General features: G+C 43.2%; 1 protein-coding gene across 2 annotated transcripts; it reads right to left on the bottom strand.

Moving 5' to 3' along the window:
* Window positions 1-571: 571 nt before the first annotated feature.
* Window positions 572-18825, bottom strand: LOC117381314 (arrestin red cell). 2 transcript variants are annotated; one of them, XM_033978256.2, is made up of 16 exons: window positions 18268-18825; window positions 11428-11458; window positions 9705-9765; window positions 9338-9382; window positions 8894-8991; window positions 8607-8705; window positions 8462-8521; window positions 8026-8093; window positions 7265-7400; window positions 7086-7170; window positions 6900-6972; window positions 6677-6814; window positions 6347-6430; window positions 6194-6270; window positions 5526-5580; window positions 572-4913 (listed from the first exon to the last, which is right to left on the bottom strand). In XM_033978256.2, the coding sequence occupies exons 1-16, from the start codon at window positions 18291-18293 to the stop codon at window positions 4823-4825; spliced, it is 1227 nt and encodes a 408-aa protein (XP_033834147.1). In that variant the 5' UTR covers window positions 18294-18825; the 3' UTR covers window positions 572-4822. The 2 variants fall into 2 exon arrangements, with proteins under 2 accessions (XP_033834147.1, XP_055082617.1); XM_055226642.1 differs by having other exon boundaries at window positions 572-4910; window positions 18268-18571.
* Between the last annotated feature and the right edge of the window lie 2307 nt (window positions 18826-21132).

Here is a 21132-nt window from a genome sequence, read left to right as displayed (position 1 = left end):
TGCCATACTGTGGAGTATTAAAGCCAAAGGAACAACATTTCCATGGAAACAAGCAGGGGAAGAGTCAGGTCTGGAAAAAGGTAAATAAAAAAGCCATAGAATTATAATGACCCAAGTAAAGGGCAAAGGTCAAGGTCACTTTAAAAATCAAATCTGAAACATGATTTGATTTGACTTATTTTGATCTTGTTCGTGGAAACATCCTGACTGAAGTTTTTGAGTTCAAGCTTCGGCTTTGGACAAAAACAAACAAAATTCAGAAGAAAAATGTGCAAAATATGAATCATTTTCAATCTATTAAACAGAAACAAATCCATCACTACATTTACACTTTAAAAATGTACTTTAGGAGTCAAAAGTAAAAGTATTTCACACAGATTTTGTTCTGTACTTTGTTAAACTTTGTACTTTGATCCATTCATGTCATCCTCCTCCTCCCCTCGCTCCGCCCTCCCCTCCCTCAACAAGACCCCGAGATGGATATTTTGACTCACATTGGTTTGGCATCAAATATGTCAAAAAGGTCAAAGGTTAAATGTAAAAAAAAAATCAGACCAGACACTCTGTAAATCCATTTCACTTTAATAAGAAAAAGAAAACTAAAATAAAAATCTCAAAATAAAAAATACAAGTCAAATCTGATTATGAAGAGCCGGTGCCATGTACATGGATCATATCGTCATAATAATATTAATAATAATAATAATCAGTCGCCATAGAAGCGGAGGAGAACTCTGTCGTTCAATATTTTCACACGAATCACGACAAAACTCCGACGTCACGGCTCGAAATTCACAGCACAGCGAAGAAAAACATGCTGAAGGGCGCCCCCTGTCTGCGTCTGCGCACACGGCACGCTACAGAAATGCAGTGTTTTATCAGAGGAGCGTTTAGTGCGGCGCAGCGCGAGGCGTAAAAAACATCATGTGACTTAAAAACATCAACTCTGGAAAAAAACAAACAACGGAAATGTTTATTTACTTCTGTGTGGAACCGACCAATCAGAGCGCAGCAGGAAGTGGAGCCAAGTTTGAGTTTAAATTTGAGATAAATTTAACACATTTAGCAACGTTATAATTTTAAATATGATGCAAAATATTAAAATGAAAAGTTTAAAGAGGAGGTACAACTGCAACAAATTATGTTTCCTTTTGTTTTGAAAATGCTACATTCACCCATAAGTTTCACTTTTGTTTCTGGCGCTCTGAGTCTCTCCTCTCTTTGCTAAGCCCCTCCCCCTTCAGAGCACTATCACAACACAATCAGCTGCGTCCCACTAATGAAACTACTGCACATCCCTTGTGGGCGGAGCCTTGTACAGACTCGTACTGCTGACTATAAGGAGGGTTGGAATCGGGCCTGGGAGAGATCTCTAGATTACTCAAACATGGATGACATCTAAAACCTCTTCAGACATGTTTTTGATGAGGTTAGCGTTAGCATTAGCAATACGTGAGAAAGATACAAAGAGTACATTTTGCAGAATACCTCCTCTTTAATGATTTTACACACTACAGCTCAACAGTGACAGCGCCCCCTGGTTGTATAAGTAAAATTCCCATTTATTTTTCCCATCGACTTTCCAAAAAAATATATAATTTTAAATCTCAGGTCTGATCGTCTCAGTGGAACTAACGACCTGAACTTTTATTTAAAATCTGCGTCTGAAACATCATAAACCTCTGAGCTTTTGGACTTAAAACAGTCGTGTTATGGATATGTTAGCACGTAGCTGTTAGCACGTAGCTGGTTAGCACGTAGCTGGTTAGCACGTAGCCGGTTAGCCTCACGATGCCTTTGAACTGATAATGTTTGAATTTTTGGAAAAGTCTATGGGGAAAATGAACAGAAAATAAACTTCCGGACCTTCCAGACTTGGGAGTGGGCGGAGCTCTGGAGCGCCATCTGTTCTCTTCAAAAAGCTGAATAAAAAAAAAAACATCTTTTTGGAAATAAACATCTGAAAACTGAATCATTTGAGAAATTGTAAAACTAAAAATGGAAACTCGGCTCCGTTTCCAAACTGCGAAACTGAAACTTTCAAACCAAACGATACAAACCGGAATCAAAACGAGTCGCGCTGCGTTTGGTTCACACGTTTTGGCACAAAGTTAAGTTTAAAATTTACAAAAAAAATATTTATAAAAGACACAGAGTGAATTTTTAAGAGATTTAAGGTTTGGGAACAAAATATTAAGTGTAAATGTGAATAGAACAGGTTTATTTTTATAGTTGAAAAACCTTCGCCTTATCTGCACATTTGTCTTTGTCGAGTTTGTATTTTGGTGAATTTATCATTTTAATTAAAACATTTTTAACATTTACATTTTTTAAAAAGGAGGGATTTTATTTCTAACACATATTTAGATCGCCATGTTTCCGTTTTGACAACTACTGCACATCACACCAGGTTTGTGAAGTCGTAGTGTAGTTTTGTGTCATGTTTTTGTATATTTATGGAGGATTGTCGTGTGGAGCGTGGGTGATGTCGACTTGTGGGCGGAGCCTTGTACACACTTGTACCGCTAACCATAACAAGGGTTTGAATAGAGCCTGGGAGAGATCTCTAGATGACTCAAACCTCTTCAGACGTGTTTTTGATGAGAGAACGTTAGCATTAGCATTAGCGTTAGCGTTATGGTAGAACGCTTTTGAATACCTCCTCTTTAAACTTAGAGAACTTCATCCACAATTAAAATAATTTATGTTAAAAAAAGTTGAAATGTTAAAATTCAAGCGTAAACGACGACGGATTTGGCTGAAAAAAGCAACAAAAAAAAAGCTTTGCACTTTTTTAAAAGGATCGGAAATTTCAAAGAGAAGAGCAAAATTATGGAGCAAATTTTGGCAGATTTTTATCAAACAAACTTTATGTTAAGGCAAATTCTTCACATTATAGATTCTTTGCATTAAAAGAAACAGATTTCAGGCTTGAGTTTGTAAAAAGTCACGTTTCATGAGACGCTTCAGCTCAAACCATCACGTAGAAGCTTTGGTCCAAATGTGAGTTTCTTCTGGGAAACGTTTCAAAATAAGAGGCTGGAGTTTGTCCCTTCAGAATAAGAGCGTTTGGACCTGCTCTGGCTTTGGGTTTGATTTTATTGGCAACATTTTATTGTGAAAGGCACAGATTTGAACCAATGTCAGATTTGGACAGAACTTTACGCAGAACCAAACGAAGCAGCGTTTCGTTTTTCATCTCAAAAAATGAATTTATTTTTACACCAGAAAAAAATGTTTGAGGCGACGACGAATCGGACGAGTTTCACTGTCACTAAATATTTACAAACTTTAAGAATCATCAGAATCATCTCAATAATCACGAGACGCAGATTTAAAGTAAAAAACGGTTTGTCTCTTTTTGCAGAAATAAAACTATGAAAATAAAACGTTTCAATGTTTAATTTAACCCCAAAGTGACGAGACTTTAACCCCAGTCGCAGGTCAAAGGTCACACAGGGTTAGATCTGAGGGTTTAAGTTTTTTTAGAAAAAGGTTCAATTGTTTGGGGGGAAAAAATAAAAAAAAATTTGATATAATTTGGTTTGATTTTTGCGACGATTCAGAACTTTTGTGAATGAAAATACTGAGTGACAGTTGATATCTGTGTCGTTAAACGTCTCAAGCGAAAAGGAGAAAGAAGAGAAGGAGAGGAAGAGGAGAGGAAGAGGAGAGGAAGAGGAGAAGGAGAGGAGGAGAGAGAGAGAAAGGAGTTTTGCGCTGGTGACCCGAGCTTCATGAGACACAGAAACAAACACACAAAAGAAAAGTCTACGTTTCAAATATTCAAATATAGAATCTGATTTGTACAATCGTCACACCCAGCACCGCCGCCGCCGCGACTCGGCTCAGAGCTCCGCCCACAACTCAACTCCAGCATCACAGGGACAGACACGGGTCCAAGTATTTAAACTGGGACTAAACCGGGACTAAACCGGGACTAAACCGGGACTAAACCGGGACTTTCGTCTGATGTAAAAAATGGAATGTTTTGCTGAAATCTGAGCTGCAGCTTTGACACAGACGGAGCTGAGGTGGAGTTCGGGTGGAGTTCGGGTGGAGTTCGGGTGGAGTTCGGGTGGAGGCTCCTGGGGCCTGGAGTTTGTGTTTGTGCCGAGCTCTGAGCCAAATACATTTACACTTTTAAAGGTGCACAATGTAACTTTTCCATGGTCATGCTCATCTCCACGGTGACACCGCTTCTCCTGGAATGTTCCAGACTCTACCATTAAACATATATATTCTACTCTTTTTTTTTTTTTTTTTACATGTTTTTGTTGTTAAAAAATACCTTGGAAAACATGCATTCATACACGCTCGCCTCTCCACAGACCTGATCTGGCCTTATTTCCATGGAGAGACATCATTTATGGAAGATGTCAAGCAATTCAATAACATCTCCATAGAGACAAGCCGGAAAAGTTTCACAGTGCAGCTTTAAATTCTTCAATTCCTGTTTTTCAGTCTGTACAACGCTCTACACGTGTGAGCTGCAAAAACCACCAGGAACGCCGGGAACGCCGGGAACGAGTGAGATCTCAGCCAGAACGACTTTAAACTCTATTTTTATCATGTTTATTTCATTTAGCTTATTCTAAAAGATTCTGTCTGATTCTCTGGAATTTTCATAAGAACCTCATGTGGGAGGGCATCTGACACACCAGTTTTTAGTGAAATGTTCAGACCGCCTCCGCACTGATGTTTGTTTTTGGCGTGTTTTGGCGTTTTTGCAGCTCTCTGTACCCTGCGGCGTCTACGTGCTCGAGCTGGATTTTTTTAGATTTTCTGTGATTTTTTTTGTAGAATTCTGGGATGTTTTCTTTTAGCAGTCCTCGTCTTTGTCGTCCACGACGCCTTTGAGCCGCAGCCGAGCGAAGTCCTCGAACACGAAGTCATCGTCCTGGGACATGCTGCTGTAGATGGAGAGAGACATTAAGAACATGCACCAATCAACCAATCAGAGACTACGCTACAGCGACAAAGCGACAAACTAGTGGCAACTTAATTATGCCGTGTGCACCGGCATAAAGGCTAGTCACGGACCGTTACACGCCGTCGCCAATCACCTCTGTTGATGTGTTTTATGTAATAAATCCACTAAAGCCACTCCCTCAACCTGCAGCGTTTACAAAGACAAAGACAAAACAAAACATCCAAAGACACTCGCAGAGACGGACGCTCTGGACCAACGTCAAGTGTCATCTGTGACACACGTCTGTTTGTCCTCAAATGCAAAGACGTCCAACTAGAGGCGTCCAACGCGGTTATGACGCCCGGGTCTGAACGCAGCGTGAAAAGAGCAGGGTTTACGAGATTTATTTTCTTCCCTTTCCTTGACAGATGTATTTATTTTGTTTTTGACTCTTTATAATTTGGTGAACAGTCTGAGCCATAAATAAAAAATATGGAGTTCCACAAGGTTCTGTTTTGGGCCCTGAAATCTTGATGTTTATAAATGTGATTCTTAAAGTTTATTATTGATAAACATAAATCATTAAGTCTCAGATTGTTTGAACTGAACTCACTTTGTGTCAAACTCGATGAGGTTTGTGTCGATGGGAGGGTCCATCTCTGGCACCGCTGAAACAAACAGAAAACAGGTTTAAACACATTTATGTTCTGTGCTATTGTGTTTTACCTTTGAACACTAACACATGAGAAGCTTTAAAACGTTTAAACTATTTAAAAGTTTAAACATCCGCAGACGACAGGCTCCTGTCAGTCACACTGTGGAACATTATGTAAAGATACTGATCCTGTATAAATGTCCTGACGAGCTGCTCGTGTTACAGTGAGTCACACTGTGCAGCTCATGTCAACATCCTGACTCTGTGATGCTAACTGGAGGCTCTGCTCTGTTTGACTTTAATCTGAGCTTTATTTTAATCACAACTGATTTAGATGGAATTATAACCACAAGCTAGCATTAGCATTAGCCAACAGTTTGTCAGTGAGTCATTCTCACCTTTTTGTGTAAAATCAAACTCAAACAGAACCATGAGCTCAGACTGACCACAGGCTCCTGAAAATGCTTTAAATCACTTAAGTTTTCAGATCATCTTAAAACTTTTTTGTCAGACTTTGCTAATCTGTGCATTGTGTCACTATGGTAACTGCTGAACCTTCCACCATAGACATACACGCAGAACACCCTGCGTGATGTCACAGTGTGAGACTGGAGATGTTTCTGTACCAGACTGAGGGCGAGAGGCCGGAGGCTCCACGGGTTTAGGGTGCATCAGGATGAAGGGCAGCTCCACAGACACGTCTCTGCAAATGATCACCATGAAAATAATAAAACAACTAGACACAAACTAAACACTCAGACTCCAGAGGCTGCACTCACCCTCCACGAGACACCACCAGTTTCACTTTGACTCTGTAGGACACGAGGATCCCCAGCACCTCCTTATTAGTCACATCCTTCACTCTGAGGAGACAAGGGTTTAGACCGGGTTTAGACCGGGTTTAGACCGGGTTTAGACCGGGTTTAGACCGGGTTTAGACCGGGTTTAGACCGATCCAAGTTTCATACACAACAGTGTATGCTTATAGTTGTAGTAGCAGAGTCAGTCCTTATGTGTGAGTGTGGTATCTGCAGTAGTATTTGTAGCATTTGCAGTAGTATCTGCAGTAGTATTTGTAGTATTTGCAGTAGTATTTGCAGTACTCTTACATAGTAGATGATGCCAGGTTTGTGTCTTCGTGTTTGAGTTTTCCGTCCAGGGCGAGGCCTCTCTTCTCGCGGTTTTTGTCCAGTGTGGGGGTCAGAGTGTACACTTTACAGAAGGTGGAGCTCGACGACACCTGGTCGCTATGGAGACACGAGAGTCACTTTAGACGGCCTCAAAAGTACCACAAAAGTACCACATAAATACATAAAGTAGAGAAATGCTCACTCTGCCTCGAGCTGTGCCACAGGACATTTGTACTGCGCTGTGCTGAAGAGGCAGATGTCTGCGTACTGACGGACTGCAACACAAGTACTGTTACTGTAGTACAATTACTACTACTTTTCATTTACATATAAAGTGTGTTTATTTCCTAATATTTTGACTTTTTTCTTATTTAAATATTGTTTGTACCTGAGATTTTGACTCTCTTCACCGTCTTGGTGGAGTTGTTTGTGACGTGGACGTTGACACTGATTGGTTCTCCGTGATAATATAACTGAAACACAGAAGCACCGGGTTCAGACCAGATCCAGACCGGGCTCAGACCCAGTTTAGTGGTGTCAGGTGCATTGTGGGAGCTGTAGTCTCACCTCTTTGTCCAGTGATGCCTCCAGGTGCAGGGAGCGGTCAGACATGAGGAAGCTGCGAGTCGTCTCCACCATCGGCTGAGGCCCAGGCTTCTCTGGAGCGTACTGCACTTTACGGATCACCAGACGCACAGAGTTCCTACAGTGAACACAACACTGAAATACAAGAACTACAACCACTACAGCCACAGGGGCCAAAGGTCACCTCCAGGTCACCTTCAGGTCACCTCCAGGTCACCTCCTGACCTCCAGGTCACCTCCTGATCACCTCCTGATCCTCCTCGTTCACTTATACTCACCACAGTCACTTTTTTAACATGATGCTTCTGTGAGGAGCTTTCAGAGCCCAGACTTTACAGAATAAAACTACGACATGATCTGAACGTTTGTGTTTCTTTCTCCTGAATATGATTAGGATATGATTTAGACATGATTAAGAGATGATTTAGACATGATTAAGAGATGATTTAGACATGATTTAGTTTAGTGTCATTTTTGTCCTTTGAAAACTAAATATTTTGTGACTTATTTCTTGTTTTGTTCTCCATATTCATGAAAATTATAGATCACATGTGACGTCCTGTCACTCTTCAAGTTACTCTTGAGTAGTATAAATAGTATAAATATTCTTTACTCTTTACCTGTGTAATTCCTTGGGCCACTGCTTTGTATTTCTACTTATTATTTTGAAGTGAGGACACTCGTCCTTTATGTTGTGTAAAATGTGCTGTCTCTGTGTGTGTCAGATGCCCTGGAACGCTGACCTCTTGTGGATTTTCTCCTCTATCGACTTGGCACAAAACGCTCTGATCTCAAAGTCCACTCCACACGCCTGAGGAGAAGAGGAGACGAGGAGAGGAGGAGAGGAGACAAGGAGAGGAGACGAGGAGAGAGGAGAAGAGGAGACAAGGAGAGGAGGCGAGGAGAGAGGAGACGAGGAGAGAGGAGAGGAGACGAGGAGAGGACACGAGGAGAGAGGAGAGGAGAAGAGGAGACAAGGAGAGGAGACAAGGAGAGGAGAAGAGGAGAGAGGAGACGAGGAGAGAGGAGACAAGACATGGACAGAAGATGGAAAAATGTCAATCTTATTTCCATGTTTAATTATATCATTATTTATAGCAGCAGCAGTACTAGTAGTAGCAGTATTTACAGTAGTAGTAGCAGTAGCGGTAGTAGTAGTAGTAGTAGTAGTACTCTTACCTTCCCAGTATCTTCTGGTCCCGGCTGCAGAGTCACTGAACATGGGAGATTCTGAGGGATCTGAAACAAACAAATGTGTCAAAGGAAAAGTCTATGTATGTGCTGCTGTAGTAGAAGTAGTAGTATTTGCAGTAGTAGTACTCACAGTGAAGTAGAATGGATGTGCGTGCTGTCCCAGTTTCTTGAGGAGTCTTTCCTGGAGGCGACTGTTTGGTTTCCTTTCCTCTGGGACTGGAGGAAACGCCTGGAATATTACAACATATACAAAAAATACAGTCATTTGTACAGCCCGGGCGTCTCAGCCCAGACTCCGCCCCCAGAGGGAGTGGGGATATAACCTCCAACCTCCTGGTAACGGGGCGAACATCGTAAACTCTCTGAGCACCACAAGCTTAAACGTATTAAAGTTTATAAAAGTGATTGATATTTTACCTGAAAAGTGGAGATGTAGAGGTCTTTTCTGAAGGACAGACCGAGCACGTCCAAATCCTCACGGCCATAACGGAACGCACAGGTCAGGGTCACGAAGACTAGGACACAAGGACAGAGGGGTGAGGAGGCAAGAGAGGAGACGAGGAGAGAGGGGGTTAGGAGGCAAGAGAGGAGACAAGGACAGAGGGGTTAGGAGGCAAGAGAGGAGACGAGGAGAGAGGGGTTAGGAGGCAAGAGAGGAGGCAAGGAGACAAGGGTAAGGAGGCAAGAGAGGAGGCAAGGAGAGAGGGGTTAGGAGGCAAGAGAGGAGGCAAGGAGACAAGGGTTAGGAGGCAAGAGAGGAGACAAGGAGACAAGAGAGGAGACAAGGGTAAGGAGGCAAGAGAGGAGACAAGGAGACAAGAGAGGAGACAAGGAGAGAGGAGTTAGGAGGTGAGTTTGTACCTTTGCGATCTTTGAGATATTCAGGGTCCACCAGAATCACTCCATCTGAGAAAAAGAAAAAAACAGATTTAGATCAAAAACATCTGATGGAGGGAAAGAGAGCGAGAGAAGGAGAGAGAGGGAGAAAATGAGAGAGAAAGAGGAGAGGGAGAGAGAGGGAGGGAGGGACAGAGAAAGAAAAACAAAGAGAAGAGAGGGTGAGAGAGAGGGAGGGAGAGAGAAAGAAAGAGGATGAGCGAGAAAAAGAGAAAGCAAGAGAGAAAAAAAGGGAAGAAATTAAAAGAGACTTGAGAACTAGTCTCTCTTTTTCTTAGGGAGGAGAGAAAGAGGACAGGAGTTCAGAGGGAGGGAGGAGGAGGAGTCGTACCAACAGGGTCCACATGGTCCAGGTGATCCACAAAGTCCCTCTTCCCCAGATAAACAGTCACCTGCAAATACAGAAGCAAACGTTTTAAACTCGACTGAACCGGCCCAATCCTGAAACACTCTGTCCCCGTAACACATCCCAGTTATGACTGAGACACCAGGACAAAAAGCATTTTCAGAACAATAAAAGGTAATATACTGATCTAAATGTGTTGTGTGTTATAATAAAAGGTAATATACTGATCTAAATGTGTTGTGTTATAATAAAAGGTAATATACTGATCTAAATGTGTTGTGTGTTATAATAAAAGGTAATATACTGATCTAAATGTGTTGTGTGTTATAATAAAAGGTAATATACTGATCTAAATGTGTTGTGTTATAATAAAAGGTAATATACTGATCTAAATGTGTTATAATAAAAGGTAATATACTGATCTAAATGTGTTGTGTTATAATAAAAGGTAATATACTGATCTAAATGTGTTGTGTGTTATAATAAAAGGTAATATACTGATCTAAATGTGTTGTGTGTTATAATAAAAGGTAATATACTGATCTAAATGTGTTGTGTTATAATAAAAGGTAATATACTGATCTAAATGTGTTATAATAAAAGGTAATATACTGATCTAAATGTGTTGTGTTATAATAAAAGGTAATATACTGATCTAAATGTGTTGTGTGTTATAATAAAAGGTAATATACTGATCTAAATGTGTTGTGTTATAATAAAAGGTAATATACTGATCTAAATGTGTTGTGTTATAATAAAAGGTAATATACTGATCTAAATGTGTTATAATAAAAGGTAATATACTGATCTAAATGTGTTGTGTTATAATAAAAGGTAATATACTGATCTAAATGTGTTGTGTGTTATAATAAAAGGTAATATACTGATCTAAATGTGTTGTGTTATAATAAAAGGTAATATACTGATCTAAATGTGTTGTGTTATAATAAAAGGTAATATACTGATCTAAATGTGTTATAATAAAAGGTAATATACTGATCTAAATGTGTTGTGTTATAATAAAAGGTAATATACTGATCTAAATGTGTTATAATAAAAGGTAATATACTGATCTAAATGTGTTATGTTACAGTTAATGCAGCAGAGAAGTAACACTCCCTCTTTCAAAAGGCAAAATCCATGTTCTAATAATGTTTAGTTTAAAGAGGATGAAACGACAGCAGACAACCAAACATGTGACTCACTCTGAAATTAAATTATTAAATATTAGATTTAAATGATGTCATTAAGATGATGTCGTTATCCCACACCCAGCGTTACAAGAACTCTATGAAACTCAGTTAAGAGTCGACCGAACCGGCTCCTTCATGAATCAGTGTCAAGTGAATTTAGATCCACTCTATTCTTCAAACTGTTCAGATGTTTCTTCATGTTTCAGTCGTTTCTTCTCGTTGAGCCTCTGAAGTTGTTTTTGGACTGATTCATGTTTGAGTTTAATCTTTAATCCACTATTTTCAAGACGCCGTTTTGACGATCAGAGGATTTGTTTCTTTTATTACGTCATTTTAGATGAATATTGTGATTTGAAATGTGTAAATTATAACATACTGATCCACGAATGTCAGACGAGAACCACAGAGACACAACAGGGCTGATTTAAGTTTCTGTTTAATATTTTGTGATGTTTTTTTGTATGAATTATAATAGTTTGTTGTGTTGTTTAGTGCTGGTTGTGTCCTGGACTCACCTTACAGTTGGGGCTGGACTTCTTGAAAACTCTGAAACAGGAAACACAGAATTAAAGAGCGGTCAGATGTCACACAACAGGAAAAGGACAGGAAGTGAGAGGCGTGACTTCCTGTCAGCTTCAAACACAAACCAGGAAGCGCATCTGCTTTATCTGTGCAACAAGTGAGTCAATGAAGACATGAACAAGACGCCGTTTAGCCCTGGTTTAGCCCTGGTTTAGTCCTGGTTTAGTCCTGGTTTAGTCCTGGTTTAGTCCTGGTTTAGTCCTGGTTTAGTCCTGGTTTAGTCCTGGTTTAGCCCTGGTTTAGCCCTGGTTTAGCCCTGGTTTAGCCCTGGTTTAGCCCTGGTTTAGCCCTGGTTTAGCCCTGGTTTAGTCCTGGTTTAGTCCTGGTTTAGTCCTGGTTTAGTCCTGGTTTAGCCCTGGTTTAGCCCTGGTTTAGTCCTGGTTTAGTCCTGGTTTAGTCCTGGTTTAGTCCTGGTTTAGCCCTGGTTTAGCCCTGGTTTAGCCCTGGTTTAGCCCTGGTTTAGCCCTGGTTTAGTCCTGGTTTAGCCCTGGTTTAGCCCTGGTTTAGCCCTGAGCAGGAAACAAACAGCAAAAGAGTGAAAATAAATAATACTGAGTAAATGTGAGTTTACTATAGACCTGAATGAGTCCAACCTCATGATTGATTAATAGTTTCACTTCTCGTCTGAGTAACTGTACAGGCGGGTAGCACACTCAGAGTTAGGTCCAGTCCTGGTCCAGTCCGTTGTTTCTGCCTCGTTAATTGGATGGCAGAAAAAGTGCGTCACATGATCCTCAGGGAGCAGCCAATCAGAGCACAGCCTGGTCCCAACTGAGTCCGAGGCAGGTTCAGACAGGAGAAGAGCCGCAGGTGTGACGCACAAGGCCAGGTATGTACGGCTCAGGCACGGCTCAGGCACGGCTCGGGCACGGCTCAGGCACGAGTAGGGTTAGGTCTAGTGAAAGTTTTGACTTAATCTGGTTTGATAAAACTTGTACATATAAATTATGGTTTTACACAAATCGAGAAAGAGTTTGCGAAGAAAAGTTGAAATATATGTTGAAAATAACAGGAAGTATAGATTTCTATTTCAGAAGCCGTGTCAATGGCTGCATCCTTCGGAGGCTGCATCCTTCGGAGGCTGCATCCTTCGGAGGCTGCATCCGAAGGCCAGTTGCGTCACGATTGGGGTGACAAGGCTGTTCCATTTCATGCAGCCCACGAATGCGGCCGATAAATGTGGCCTGCGTTTCCATGGAGATCAGGTGTGAACAAAGGACAGATTCCAGCATCCTCCTATGTCCCATAATGCACTGCACGGCGCTAGTCAGATGTTTGAAAAACACGGAGTGAAAAGCTCGTCCAGAGAGTGGAGAAAACATAAGTACAGTTTTAACTTCATGAAATCATTACAAACTGTAACGTGACGAAAGGCCATAACGCTCAAAACTGTCAAAGACGTTGGACATTAACTGCATGAACTTTGGAGATTTGAGCTAAAAGTCTGACTGTAATCTGCAGCTCAACGCTCAGACTTTATATTTGGACAGATGATAAACACTAATCATGTTTTTCATTTATTCATTTGTGTGTGGGTGTGTCTGTGTGTGTGTGTGTATCTGTGCGAGTGTGTCTGTGTGTGTCTGTGTCTAGTCTCATTATAGTTTATTAATGAGGCAGTTTGAACAGAAATGATCCCAAAGGCTTTTAGATAAACTCTACAAAATTAAATCAGAATCAGAATCCTTTTATTGCCATCGTTTGTGAATACAGTTCACAAACTAGGAATTATTATTTTGGTGATAAAGTGCAACATAAACACACTGAATAAATACAAATACAAATAAGGGCATGCACGAAGTAAAAAAAAGATATGCTTAAAAAATAAAATAAAATACTACTTAGAAAATATATACAACAGCAGCATCAGAACAACAGACATGACTTATTAAAGTGACCGGTGTTATAAAGTGTCCAGTTTTGTGCAAATATTATAAAGTGTCATGAGACAAACTGCAGAGGGGAACAAACTGTTCTTATGACGAGAGGTTCTGGTCCCAATGGACCGTAGCCTCCTGCCAGAGGGAAGTGGCTCAAATAGTCCATGTCCAGGGTGAGAAGTGTCAGCTGCTCTACGGCCTGCTCCCCCCGAGTCCTGGAGACAGGTCCTGTAGAGATGGAAGGAGCAGCCAATCACCTTCTCAGCAGAGGCACAATGTGCTGCAGTCTCTGTCCCTGGCCCCAGTGAACCACACAGTGATGGAGGAGGTGAGGATGGACTCAATGATGGAAGTGTAAAACTGCACCATCATCTGGACTGGCAGCTTGCCTTTCCTCAGCTGCCGCAGGTGGAACATCCTGTGCTGGGCTTTCTTGATGAGGGAGCTGATGGTCGTCCCACTTGAGATCCTGGGTGATGCAGGTGCCCAGGAAGCGGAAAGAGTCCACAGTGGTGATGGGGGAGTCCGTCAGGGTGAGGGGAGGCAGGGGGGCTGTGACTTTCCTGAAGTCCACGATCATCTCCATTGTTTTCTGGGCGTTGAGCTCCAGGTTGTTGCTGCTGCACCAGGACACCAGCCGGTCCACCCCCCTCCTGTAGGCAGACTCATCGCCGTCCGAGATGAGCCCGATGAGGGTGGTGTCATCCGCAAACTTAACCAGTTTGACGGAGTCGTGGCTGGAGGTGCAGCAGTTGGTGTACAGGGAGAAGAGCAGGGGAGAAAGTACACAGCCCTGTGGAGATCCTGTGCTGATAGTCCGAGTGTCCGAGACATTCTTCCTCAGTTGCACGCGCTGTCTCCTGTCTGTCAGGAAGTCAGTGATCCACCTGCAGGTGGAGTCAGGCACGTTGAGCTGAGCGAGCTTGTCCTGGAGCAGAGCAGGGAGGATGGTGTTGAATGCAGAGCTGAAGTCCACAAACAGGATCCTGGCGTAGGTTCCCGGGGAGTCCAGATGCTGGAGGATGAAGTGAAGGGCCAGGTTAATGGCGTCGTCCACAGATCAATTGGCTCTCTGCAGAGGGTCCAGGAGGGGGGAGGAAATCAAACTAAACGTAAACTAAATGACCACATTCAACGATCGTTTATAAAGTGAACTCAATGTTTGTGTTTATTACACAGACATGATTTAAGCCACCGCACCTGCATCAGCCAGAGCTCAACATGTTTAACATCACATCATTTAAAGAGTCTGTTACACAAACTGACTCTTAAAACTTTAATTCATGTTCTAACGCTGTGCTCTCCTCAAAAACAGACCTGGAGTTGTGTTTTGTTTCACTCACACATGTTTGAGTCACACTTTATTATTAGTCTGTCACATCTACAAAGCTCAAAATGCGACGTTCCACCTTGTGATGTCATCAAGTGGTAGTTTTCAATGTTAAAGGCTCTTTTTACCTTTAGTTCAGTAGATTGTCAATTCCTGAGCAGAAATGATCAAAATGATTCTAGAAATGAAGGTGTGTGGAGTTTAAAAACACAGTGGAGCACTTCCTGTATCACCACACAATGACATCACAAGGTGGAACAGAGTGTTTTCAGTCTGAGAGAAGAACTCAGCCTAAATCTGCAGGGTCTAATTTTCACAAATACAGTTAACAGTTAAATCTACACGTTCTGTCCCATTTAAAGTCTCACCCGTCCCAGGGCAGAGTCACGTTTCATCCGACTAGTTTTAAGGTAAATCATTTAACCTGCGTCCAACCAGGAAATACAATGATAAACTTCACTTAAACGAATGCAGAGCCCTCTCCCGTATGCGTTTCCACGGATACGGCGGCATCTGGGAGGAGTTCGTTCCCACCGTCAGCTGTTTCCTGTCATTGTGCTTTCAGGAAGTGATGTCACAGGAAGTGCTCAGCTGTTTGTTTACGACTCTTTGGTGACTCAGCAGGTTCTCTGCGTTTCTAACTCAGTTGTAACGTCATTAAATGTCCCGCAATGGGGCTTAAACCCTGTTTCTTGTCCAAACACGTTTAACCTGAGCCTCGTTTCTATTGGCTCGCCCGGAGTCGTACGGAGCGTATGTCACTGTCTAAAGTGACCTTTACCCCTCGTCTGAGGGTCTGAAGCGCTGGACCCTGGAGGGTACCTGCTCCCAGAGGGTCTGACCCTGAGGGGGAGGGGCCAGCGCGGTACAGATCGCTTTAGCTACGGCAAAGCTACGCAAGAAGGAAGATGATTGGACAAAAGAAAACAGACTTGAGATGACACAAAGCAGATATAAACACGGAGTAATGAGGCCACCAAACGCTGACCTGAGGCTTTGTTGTGAGGGTCACTTTACACGTAGAGCCGATACGAGTCGCAAAACAAAGCACCGACGCAACAGCTGTTTCCTGTTTGTGACGCGCTCGTGTTTAAAGATCGAACACATTAGATTTCCAGGTTATAACGTGTTTAACGTGAGCCAAAGCCGCTGTTACATAAAGAGGTTAAACACAGCGTAGAGGCAGAGAAGTGAAAAACGCAGAACGAGCCGGCGATAAACCAGAAGTAGTTTTGTGTTTACGTTAGCCTGAGCTTCAGCCACGTCTCACAGCGCCATAAACTAAACGTCTTTTTATGAACTGCTGAGATCGGACTTATGATTGAATGTAATTCAAATACGATTTAAGTTAAAAGATTAAAGATGATCCTCCACCTCCATCTAAGAGAGAAAAATAATTTATCAAAACAAAAAAATCCTGTGCTCTGTGGCGCCCCCTTCTGTTTGAGCCACATACGATGTTAGATCAAAGTGAAACTCAAGCTTATGTGGGTCATTCAGCACATTAGTTTTGATTTGGAGACTATGTGTGAAGTAATATTTGACATTAACTTAATAAAAATAAATAAATAATAAATACAGGCACCAAAAAAAAAAAAAAAAAAAGTTCAGAAAGCAGTTTTGAAATGGTTCTGGCACCGAGCCCAAACTTTTGACAGGTCCTGAATCTTTTGGCTTTTCTCCTCTGACCCTCTCCTCTTCATCCTCTGACCCTCTCCTCTTCATCCTCTGACCCTCTCCTCTTCATCCTCTGACCCTCTCCTCTTCATCCTCTGACCCTCTCCTCTTCATCCTCTGACCCTCTCATCCTCTCCTCCTCATCCTCTGACCCTCTCCTCCTCATCCTCTGACCCTCTCCTCCTCATCCTCTGACCCTTTCCTTCAGAGTTTGCACTTTGAGTTTGTTTACGACGCTCAAACGAAATGGAGGAAATTTAAGTGAAATATTGAGTCTCAAAGAGGAAGTGTGGTCTGCAACAGGAAGTTTGAGTAAAGGTCCATTTACGTCAAAATAAAACCACAAAAATAAGCTACGCTCAAGTGTGCATCTTCTCACTGTGTCACCGTGGCTATCCTGTCTCCTCCCTCTCACCAGGAGGTTGTGGGTTAGACTCCTGAGCCGTCTGAGTGGAATGTGTATGTAGTCAGGTTTAGGGCTAATCCAGGATCAGACCACTGTCCACAACAACAACTACTGCTCCTCTGACCCTCTCCTCTGCATCCTCTGCCCCTCTCCTCCGCGTCCTCTGACCCTCTCCTCCGCGTCCTCTGACCCTCTCCTCCGTGTCCTCTGACCTTCTCTGCTGATCCTCTGTTCTCTTTTTCAAAATTCCCAACCATGAAAATAGAATCAGGGTTTCGAGACAAAGTGTGGCTCCTGTTCTTCAAAGTGTGGCTCCTGTTCTTCAAAGTGCGGCTCCTGTTCTTCAAAGTGCGGCTCCTGTTCTTCAAAGTGCGGCTCCTGTTCTTCAAAGTGCGGCTCCTGTTCTTCCCTCTGTCACAGCAGCCACGCGTGGGTTTAACACTGTTTTACATTTAAACATTTTCAGTTTCCATACCCCCTGGTGATCTGTGTTTGTGTATTTCTTGGTGATCTGCGGATGGGCCTCACGTTTCTAAAAACAGCGCGTTCACACACGGGGCTCCGGCGGATCCACGGCCTGGTGTGGGAGCATAAACACGGGCTGCAGCGGCGCCTCTCTCCGCAGACGTGACGCAAACACGCCGCTAAACTGTGCTCTTTTAGCACATACTGCATCCACAAAACCCCACGTACAGCGCATCTGTCCCGGGCCACGCAGAGCCACCTGAGGACGCCGTGTTTGAACCGCAGAGAAAAACCCACGCACCGATCACAGCCAATTACAGCAGAGGAGCGTGGCCGATGCGCCAGAGCACACTGCAAAAATCACACATTACGGGATTTCTGCTTCAGCTCATCAGACAGAAACAAACTTGATGTGGGATTTGAAGTGGGAGAGCTCTGCCTTTACTCCGGCTTTGGTTTAGTTTCATAATCACGAGCACATCTTCCACAGCCCGGGTTTTTCTGGAGCCTGCCCGCTGTCACTGCCGCCCACTCCGCTCATATTTTACCACGAAACTCTACAGAGTCTGGCCCACAGCTGTTAACCTAATTAACCCGAGTGCGACCATCACAAAGCGGGTTTTTAATGACACGAGACGCTCCGGAGGCGCGGGCCGTGTCCGGTGAAAACAGAGGGACGTGTTTTTGCAGAAAACGTGACATTTGTGTCCGCTGTTGGCTGTTAGCCGCCTGTGGCTAACCCCGCCCTGCTAACACCAAACTCACCCAAACTCTGGCGTTTTACCACAAAACTGTATCATTTGAGCTCGTTTAAACGGACACAGAGGGAGGAGATGCACTTTTACCGCCGTGTCGTGAAGTTACAAACATTATACATGAGTTAATTTGTGCACAGTCACTGAATTAGTGAAGGTTTCCTCCGCAGTGACCAAACGCCTCTACACTGCCCATCAGCCAAGTGCGTGAAGCTAAAGCTAAGCTAAGGCTAAGCTAACTAGCCTTTAGCCGCGCTTACCTGGTGCCCTGCGCCTTGTCGCCCATCTCCGCGGCAGGCGAGGAGCGGCCACAAAGATCCAACAAAACGATCCGTGCGCGGAGGAGCGGGGAGCGGCTTCAGTCCCGGGCAGCTGTCCTCCGAGTCCGGGCGTCCATGCACCGAGTCCCGAGCCTTCAGAGCCGTGAGAGCCTCCGGAGCTTTGGGAGCGAGTCTGCTGCTGCTAACGACACAATCTCAGCGCTTCCTTCTGCAAACAGCGCAGCTCCTCCGTCTGTCCTCCGCGCTCTGTCCGTCCCTCCGCCTCACAGCAGCTCCGAGCAGCAGAGACCTGAGCAGTCAGACCCGAGCAACAGAAACCCGAGCAGTCAGACTCGAACAGTCAGACCCGAGCAACAGAAACCCGAGCAGTCAGACCCAGCAGTGAGACCTGAGGAGCAGAGACCCGAGGAGTCAGACCCAAGCAGCAGAAACCCGAGCAACAGAGAGACTCAAGCAGCAGAGAACCGTGTAATCAGAGCCGACAGACCCGGGCGAGAGATTCCTGTGCAGCCTCCGTGTCTCTGTCCGTGTGTCTCTGTCTCTCTTTTCCGCTGGAGACTCAATATTTCTTCCTGTTCCTCACATTTGACTACATTCAAATGCGCGGGATATTTGCATTCTGCAGAGACGCAGCTGAGTAAACACAAGGGCATGAGTTTTTATTTTATTTCCATGAGTTATATTTACATGATCTTTTATTTCATTATTACATCCGGTTTGAGTTATAAGTTAACGGGGATATATGTGGTAGAGCTCGGACCCACCTCCTTTGGTTTTACAACTAAAAATTATGTGTAAAGTCTTTCTTATAATAATAATAATAATAAAAAAAAAAAAAAAATTCAAACTCCATTTTGATATTAAGGAATAGACTCGATACCGATTCCGATACCACGATGATATCATTCTAAAGATATTCAGGAAAGGTTCATTTCTGTCAATGGGACTTTTTTAGTATTTACACCTGTGAAAAACGAGTATCTAGTTTCAATTCTAGTTTTAATATTGATTAGCAGATTTTTGATACTTTTGACAAACCGAATATGGACTTTAAAAATCCAGAGGAGACTCGACACAGTGATTTGTGCTGTTCAGAAATAAACGCTCTGCATAAATAGTAGTTTTTGCATGAACTCCCCCTGCAGGTGGGTGTTGTAGGTGCAGTTTGGGACAGATACAGATGCCAAAAAGTTTGTTTATGAGTTTGATTTTCAACAAAAGGTGACTAACTGAAAAACTGTGGGCTAATGCTAGCTAGCTTCTGAATGTAATGTTATTTGAGAGGGATGATAGTCTGTAAAAAGAAGTGGACTGAGTGAGTGTGACGTCTCCCACGGCGTTCGGCTCCAATCAAATGAAGCTCGGAGCGAGCGGATAGCAACTGTCAATCAAAAGGTAGCGGGAGTGGGGAAAAATGGCACCTGATTTGTCTGTTATTAATGTTCATATTTTGATTTACGGACACAATAGTCAACTGGGGGACTTCAACGCCCACGTGGGCAACGACAGTGACACCTGGAGGGGCGTGATCGAGAAGAACGACCTTCCTGATCGGAACCTGAGCGGTGTTATGTTATTGGACTTCTGTGCTAGCCACAATTTGTCCATAACAAATTGGACATGCACAAGGGTGTCATCATACAGGATCTCTGCAGTTTGCAGATGATGTTGTCCTGATGCTTCTTCGAGCCAGGACCTGCACCTGGGGCGGTTTGAGCTGAGTGTGAAGCGGTTGGGATGAGAATCAGCTCCTGCTCAGGATGCCTCCTGGATGCCTCCATAGGGAGGTGTTCTTGGCACATCCCACCAGGAGGAGGCCCCAGGGAAGACCCAGGACATCTGGGGACGTCCGGGGTGAGGGAAGTCTGGGAGTCCCTGCTTAGACTGCTGCACCCACGACCCGGTCCCGGATAAGAGGAAGAAAATGGATGGATAGTGAAATAAAAACTCCAAGGTCATGTAGAGCAGGTTAAGATGAACATTTTCAGAGCAAAATGATGGTGAGTCTGACAGCAGCAGGTACAGAGAGAGGACAGTTTTTCAATCGAGTCAATGGCGTCAAAAGAGCGTCCTATTCCTGTGGCTGGATAGTTATGTCCATTTATTTATAAAGTCTATGAGAGGGACTTGTGTAACTACACAAATCATCTCACCTGTTGTAGCTCAGATAAATCAGTTCTTTCAGATTGTTCTAAAAAAAAGCTCAGATTAAAGTCTAACAAACAGAGCAGTTCCTGCAGTAGAGACTCTCCAAAGTGCTGATGGTACAGAGACACTTGTGGGAAACATGATCGGCATTAGACACATGAATAGATAAATAAATAAAAAGCAGAAGTTTGGGGCAGAAGTGGAGCCGCTGGAAATATGATTCAGCAACTATTTAAAGTGTTTCTGTCAATGAGCAGCACATTCGCACACACAAGGTCATCACGGAGCGCTCCACTTCTGTCTCTATTGTTCTCATCTCTGACACCTGTGGATCATTATGTTATTTGCACATTTTAAATCAAAATCATAGTAAACATAATCACAACAAAGTGCTGCAGGCCCATAATGGAAGTGTTTATTGCTCTGAAAAACAAATAAAACGATGCGTCCTTACTGTGAGCAAGCTCTCCTCTCCACAAACCTGACTCTCCTTTGGCCTGGAGTTTCCATGGAAATGTTGTTCGTTTTGCTGTAATATTACACTGTATGACTTTAAACTTATCTAACCCCATGAAGAATGTTCCAAAGTCTGGCTTTAACTTTCTATTTCCATGGAATCATGTTTTCCATGTTCCGTGTTTTAATGTTGTGACCTTCTCACAAACCTGGAGTTGTGTATCTACATCTATGAAGCTC

This window comes from Periophthalmus magnuspinnatus, chromosome 14, assembly GCF_009829125.3.
Source record: "Periophthalmus magnuspinnatus isolate fPerMag1 chromosome 14, fPerMag1.2.pri, whole genome shotgun sequence".
NCBI classification, from domain to species: Eukaryota; Metazoa; Chordata; class Actinopteri; order Gobiiformes; family Gobiidae; genus Periophthalmus; species Periophthalmus magnuspinnatus.
This window is presented reverse-complemented; position numbering and strand designations above follow the sequence as displayed.